The 7079-nt window shown below is 17.8% G+C and overlaps 1 protein-coding gene across 1 annotated transcript; it reads right to left on the bottom strand.

The window, feature by feature from the left end:
• Positions 1 to 213: 213 nt before the first annotated feature.
• On the bottom strand, positions 214 to 6025 carry LOC135144872 (serine/threonine-protein phosphatase PP1-beta-like; the record flags this gene model as incomplete). The annotated part of the gene is made up of 4 exons (XM_064077002.1): positions 5927 to 6025; positions 3814 to 3994; positions 2126 to 2307; positions 214 to 390 (listed from the first exon to the last, which is right to left on the bottom strand). Coding segments are annotated over exons 1-4 (598 nt in total), but the record flags the coding sequence as incomplete, so codon positions are not given.
• Between the last annotated feature and the right edge of the window lie 1054 nt (positions 6026 to 7079).

Genomic DNA, 7079 nt, shown 5'->3' on the forward strand with positions numbered 1-7079 from the left:
TAAAAGAATTTTTACTATAAAAAATTAGTATAACCAAATTTATTATTACTACTATTCTAATACATATGCTTCCGGTGAAATAATTAAATACTATTAATAATAATATAATAAATTGTGTTAAAAAATGAAGTTTTCTTATACATGTTAATAAATATGTAGAATACTAAAGAATTTTAAGTAAATAAATAATAAGTACATAATAATCATAGTTACCCTTTTCGGGGATGTCAGTGGGACGGACAATATTCCGGATGTCGTCCATATTCAAAAGAGAGGGCGACAGTCCGCCATGGCAACAGAAAATCCGCTCTTCTATAATAGCCGCTACGGGAAGTGTATTAAAGCAGCTGGTAAAGATTTTCCAGAGCTTCACGCTGTAGCGTCTTTTGCCTGATCATTAAAATAATAATGAAAACTTAATAAAATAATAATGCCGACAATGAAAAATAAACAAAATTATGATATAAATTTAATATAGTCACGACCATAATAAGATATAATACATAAACGATAATAATAATATATATATAAGAATAATAATAACCTATATATATACAATTTAAATAAAATTTATAATATATATAAAAGTAAAAAAAGTTATAACATCAAAGTTATGAATTATCGAGCATTAATAACAAGTATAAATTAGTAACTGAATCTCAAAATTCATATGTACAAATATAATAATAGGTATTTACAATCTATTTAACATAAATAAAAGAAAATAAAAATGAATCATTGAACTAATGAAAAAGAAAATATACGAAAGTTTATTCGGTTATAATATATATAAAACTAATTTATAAAAAGTTTTGACTATAAAAAAAATTTTAAGAAGTAAAAAGTTATTTTTGTTAATACCTAATAATAAAAATCAATCAAATTAAACAATTATCCAAACCAACCAATAATATTTAATACCTGTACTACAAAAGTAAAAACTTTTAAAATTTATTTAAATAAAATATTAAACTATAATAAATATAAATCACTAATAATAAAATTAATATACTGTAAAAGTTTATACATTTGTTGCTAAATAGTGATAATAAAAGAAAAATTTAAATTAATGAAATTTATAGCATTTGGTAGTTGTAGTATAAGTAAAGTTTTATATAGAACTATAAAAAATTATATTAACGGTTGATATGAGAATTAAACTACCAAAAATATCATCACAGTAATGCAATAAAATTAGTAGAAAAACTAATAAATATAATAAAACTGTCCAATTAAATTGATAATAAATTAAAGTTATAGTAAAAAAAGTATACATTACTCGTTGTCAGATATGAAATTGTATAAATCATTTGAATAAAAAAAAATAAAAAAAGTAAATTTTCAAAATTAAGATAAAACAATTAATCAATCAAATTATAATATGCCAAAGAAAAACATTTTTAAAATAATTAACCAATTAACAAAGCAAATTAATAATAATTTCGCATTGTAATGTCGTTATTTATAAATTTTTATTTCAGTAATAAAAATAATAATTAAACAATAGTTCAGTTATCCATAAAAACCTAATTAAAGTATGTGAGCTAAGTATAAATATTAACCAATATCAGGGTATAATAATTAACTAATAAAGAGTTAATAACGATTTAGCAAAAATATAAATATAAATATTTATATATTTTTAATTATGTTAAAATTCAAATTAAGTGTTAATCAAAAATTAATTAATCAAGTTATTAAGTTCGTATAATATATTTGTAATTCGAGATCTATGAAAATATACCAATCAAATACAAATTATAAATAAAAACCAACCAATATTATAATATAAAAACTAAACATTTAAATTAAAATTAACTAATCAAAATTATAAATACGTAAGCAATCAATATTATAATATAAAAACTAAACTAATAAATATAATAAAGCAATCAAATACATTATCTAATAAAAAATCAATTAATCATAATAATAATTTAGCAAAAAAATTGATTATCAATTTTTTTGCTAAATAATAATTACGTAATATTATGTAAATTAGGAACTAAAAAAATTAACCAATCAGATATAATATAAATGTAAAATAACCATCCAAATTAACATTAAGAAAAAAAAAGAACCAAATAATTTAATAGTAATAATATAAAAAATTAATAAGTGATACACTCATCGTAGAAACCGTAAATACGGTTAATCGAAGCGCATTCGTGGTTTCCTCTCAGTAAAAAAAAGTTTTCCGGATATTTTATTTTATAAGCCAATAACAGACATATAGTTTCTAAGCTCTGCTGTCCTCGATCAACATAGTCGCCCAAGAATAAGTAATTCGCTTCTGGCGGGAATCCACTAATAAAGGGGGGGGGGGGAAATAAAAACTGTAAAAAAATTAAATTCGAGAAAAAATAGTGAGAAAAAGTATATAATGAAAATTAATATTCATATATTGCATAAAAAATCTTAAAACTATTCAAAAAAATAAATAAGTTTTATTTAAAAAATATTAACAAATATATTGAATTTATAATTTAATATTAAATTGCTTTTACTTTTTACTAATTGATTTGTTTTATATAAAAATTTATTAAATTTAAAGTATTATATTCCGCTGTTATATATCAAATATAAAAAATAATTATTTTTATTAATTTGGATAAATAGTTACTGATAAAAAATTACTTTTCGTATATTAAATAATAAAATAGATATTCTTAGATTAAATATAAAAAGTTGCTAAATAAAAAGGTTTCTTATAAAAATAAAAATAATTTTTTAAAATAATTTAAATCTAAAAATTTACTTTTCAAAAGGTTCTTCTCTTCATTTACTAAACTAAACTGATTCTAAAGTTGCTAATAAAAAAGTAATTTTTCCAAATTAAAGTAAATTAAATATAAAAGTTACATAATAGAATTTATTTTATTTAATTTTTATAGAAGAAATAAAAAAGTTTCTAATTGAAAATATTTTTTTTAATTTATAAAATTAAATTAAAATTAGTTATAAATTAAAAAGAAAATTGTAACTAATAAATAAATTAATTACTTTTTTTATTATATTAAGTAATAAATATAAAAAAAATCTTTAATTAAAATAAATCTTGATATTTTTATTAAATTGTATTCTCTTAATTTTAAAAAGTAAATTAATAACATACAAAATAAAATAACAAAATACCTTTTCTTAATTTTTGTAAAATAAAAAAGTTTCTGATAAAAAAGGATTTCTTTTAATTTATAAAATCAAATTAACTTTTTAATAGGGAATTTAATAAAGTAATATTATTAAAATATGTATATTATTTTTTACATTTAATAATTATTTTTTAATTTTTAACTAAATTATAGTTCCTTAATTATATAAGTAAATTAATCATTTACTAAAACAAAATAACTTTTCTTAATTTCTTTAAAGTAACTTAAATATAATAATTAACTAATCTGAAAGTATTTTTTAATACATTTCTTGATTAAATTTTATATTAAAAAAGTTTACTAAAAAATTTCTCATAATATTCCTAATCAAATTTTATATAAAAAGTTTACTACTTGAAAAAATTCTTTTTTATAAATTTTTTTTAATTTCAATTATAACAAAATAATAAAAATTTCTCATGATTTTCTTGATTAATTTTAATATACAAAGTTTACTACTTAAAAAATTTGTTTTGTAAATTAAATTTTCTTTAATTTATATTATAAAAAAATTAAAAAAGAATTTCTCATAATTTTCTAAATTGAAATATGACTTTAAGAAATTTACTACTTAAAAATTTAAAAATTTCTTTTCTGATATTGTTTAATTAATTTAAATTAAAAAATTAAAAAAAAAATTTCTAAATTTAAAATAGTAAACCCGTATTGGAAGAGCCGTAGCAAATCGTAGTATTGGCCATGAATATCTCCGCAAACTTTTATAGGAGCTTCGAGCTCCAGCAAATTTGGCTGACTTAGAAAAATCTCACGTGCTTTAAAGCATAAAGCTTTCACTTCATCTTCACTAAGAGAAACAGAAGTTCCAGGCTGCTGCTCTCGAACTTTAGAAAAAGTATTATAAAAATATATTTTTATAAAGAAGGATTTAAAAAGATTTTAAAAATTAAAATTTTAACAAATAATTTAAAAATTAATTAAATAAATGTTTTAATTTTAAATAACTAATAATATTGAATTTCAAAGGTTCTGCTTTCGAAGTTTAACAAAGATATTATATAGAACATTTTATTTATAAACAAAAAGATTTAGAAAGATTATAAATATAAAATAAAAACAAATAAAAAAAAATCTAAAATAGAACGATTAAATTTGTTTCTTATCGACAACACTAAGAGATGCAGAAGTTTCAGGCTGCTCTCAAACTTTAATAAAAGTGTTATATATATTTTTTTAAATGAAGAATTTTAAATTATAAAATTTATAATATAAAAACACTTAAATTAATTTAATGAAATCTGAAAAAAGTTCTTCACAAAAGATAAAAAAGTGCCAAGCTGCAGCTTTCAAACTTAATATATGATAATTTATAAATTTTTTTAAAAATTTAAAAAGCAAAAAATTAAAGTAAAGTAATTTAAATTGTTTAAAGTTCATCTTTACTAATGGAAAAAAAGTAAAAAAAAACAATAATAATAAATTTATTAAGTTTGTCAGAAGTTCACCTTTCAATAAGAATTATAAAATTATGTGGAATTTATAAATATTAAAAATTCAATTAGATTAATTAAATCTTGAAAAAGTTTTTATTTTGTTATAAGAAATCTTTATTATTATATAATATTAATTATAAATGAATTAATAAAGTTATTTTAAAAAAAGATTAAAATAAAGAAAATTTGAGAATCTTATTTTTTTTAAAGCCTTTAGTACATTATAACAATTTATTACTTTATAAATATAAAAAAATTATATAATAATTTTTTCTTATAAAAAAAATTAAAAAAATTAAAAAAAGTAAAATTAAAAATTTAATTTTAATTATAAATAAAACTCTTTATTGTATTTTTAAATAAAATTTTTTATAGATAAAAAATTAATTTAAAAAATTTGTTAAAAGTTTTTATTTCATATAACTGTAAATTTTTTAATATTATATTATTATTACATAAAATTTATTATTTTAATAAATAAAAAAAAATATTTAAAAAAAATTGTTACATTCAACATCAAATAACAAAATTTATATTTAAATAAAATAAACCTTTTCATATTTATTAATATTATTATTATAAATTTAATAATGATGCCGCCTGAAATAAAAAAATAATATAAAATTATAAAAAAATATTTGGTACTGTTGTTGAAGAGCTCTTAGTATGTAATAAAAAAAATTATATATTCTTGAAATTAAAATTAAATAAATTAAGTTAATTATAAGTGAATCTTAGTAGTAATTAGAACTCTATAGTGGTAAGCAAAAGCTTAAGTTTTTTTAAAAAATAAAAAAATTCATGTCAATATTTATATTCTATTAGGTATGAATGCGTCAAGTCGAAAAGAAGCGATAATAAAAATCGTAAAGATTTTTATAAAACTTAACTTATTTTGCTAAAATAATAAAACTAATATTAAAATTTCGTAAAAGTAATTTTTTTCTATATATAAGTATAAACAGGTCAAGACAAGAAGAATCAACAATAATTGTAAAAAACCTTTTAATATACCAAATAAATTAACTTAAAATTATTATTAAAAATTTGTAAAAGTAAATTACAAGTCAAGTTGAAAAGAAATCAATATTAATTTTTGTTAAAACTTTTTAAGACTAAATGTAATTTGCTAAATTTATAAAAATAGTAGTAAAATTTTGTATAAGTAATTTTATATAAATATATAAATATAAACGTGTCGAGCCGAAAGAAATCAATAATATTTATTATAACTTAGAAAAAAATATTTTATATTAAAAAGTAATATTCTCAAGTAAATTCTCGTAATAATTTTACTCGACTCAAAATTTTAATTTAAAAAACCTTCAAGAAGTCTTTCGATCACATTATTAACGTCAAGGTTTCCGCCCGTCATCTTCATTTACTTCAAAAAGGAATTGAATATTAGTAAAAAATTCATAGCCAAAACGGAGGTAACTATTCAATTTAAATAAAAAAAATAAGCTTTTACACAGCTTTAATAAAACATAAATCAGTTAACTTTAAATAAATTTTAATTAAAAAATACAGAAAAATTAAATCGATCTATTTTTAAGATGAAAAGAAACTTAGTGCAAAAAGTTTCTTTTCAAAAAAATTAAAACGTCTGAAAAAAAAAGTAAACGGAAGTAAAAAATCATCACATTCATTCAATATTTAGTTTTACAATAAAATTTATAAATCTACAACTGCATTAGCTTTGATTTACTAAAATAAAGAAGTAAAAGGGTATTACAGTTAACGCAATAATCTATATGAGTTTCTAACTAGTTCAAATAAGTCAATACTAAAATTAAATATATAATTAAAAAATAAAAGAAAAAATAATTTTAGTCATAAATTTTTATATTAAGCTATTAAAGTTTTTACACTAGATTACAAAATTTTAAAATAATAATAATTTTAAAGATTAGAAAATTTATAATAGTAGTTCGGTATCAAAATTTAACATTCAAGCTATAAATTTTTTAACCTATAATAAAAAAGTTAATGGTGTATAACGTTAACTTATGAATCAATAATTAAAAAAAAAAAAGTTTGGTATCACGTTTACTCAGTAAACTATAGAAGTTTTTTAAATAGATTTAGTAAAGTTAATATAAAATATAAATTTATCGTTTAAATATTTTTATAAAAAAAATAAAAAGGTATTGTGGTATCAATATGTGATTTTTTAAACTGTAAAATTTTTTTAATTAGATTAAAAAAGTTAATAATGTAAAATATTAAATTATAGATACCTTTTGAAAAGAAAAAAAAGGAAGTTTAGTAGCAAAAATTTAACTCAAAATACAATAAAAGCTTTTAACTATGACAATAAAGTTAGTGGTAAAAACTAGTATATTAAATAACTTTATAAAAAAGTAAGTTTAGTATTACACAAAAAGTTAAAGCAAAGAGCAGCAAGAAAAAATTTTAAAGCACTTCGTGCATGCAATGAACACCAGTCCTCCTTTCTGTGACTAGCACGCAGTAC

The sequence above is a fragment of the Zophobas morio genome, unplaced genomic scaffold, assembly GCF_036711695.1.
Source record: "Zophobas morio isolate AGI-343-1 ecotype UQ-CSIRO unplaced genomic scaffold, CSIRO_AGI_Zmor_V1 ptg000110l, whole genome shotgun sequence".
Taxonomy (NCBI): domain Eukaryota; kingdom Metazoa; phylum Arthropoda; class Insecta; order Coleoptera; family Tenebrionidae; genus Zophobas; species Zophobas morio.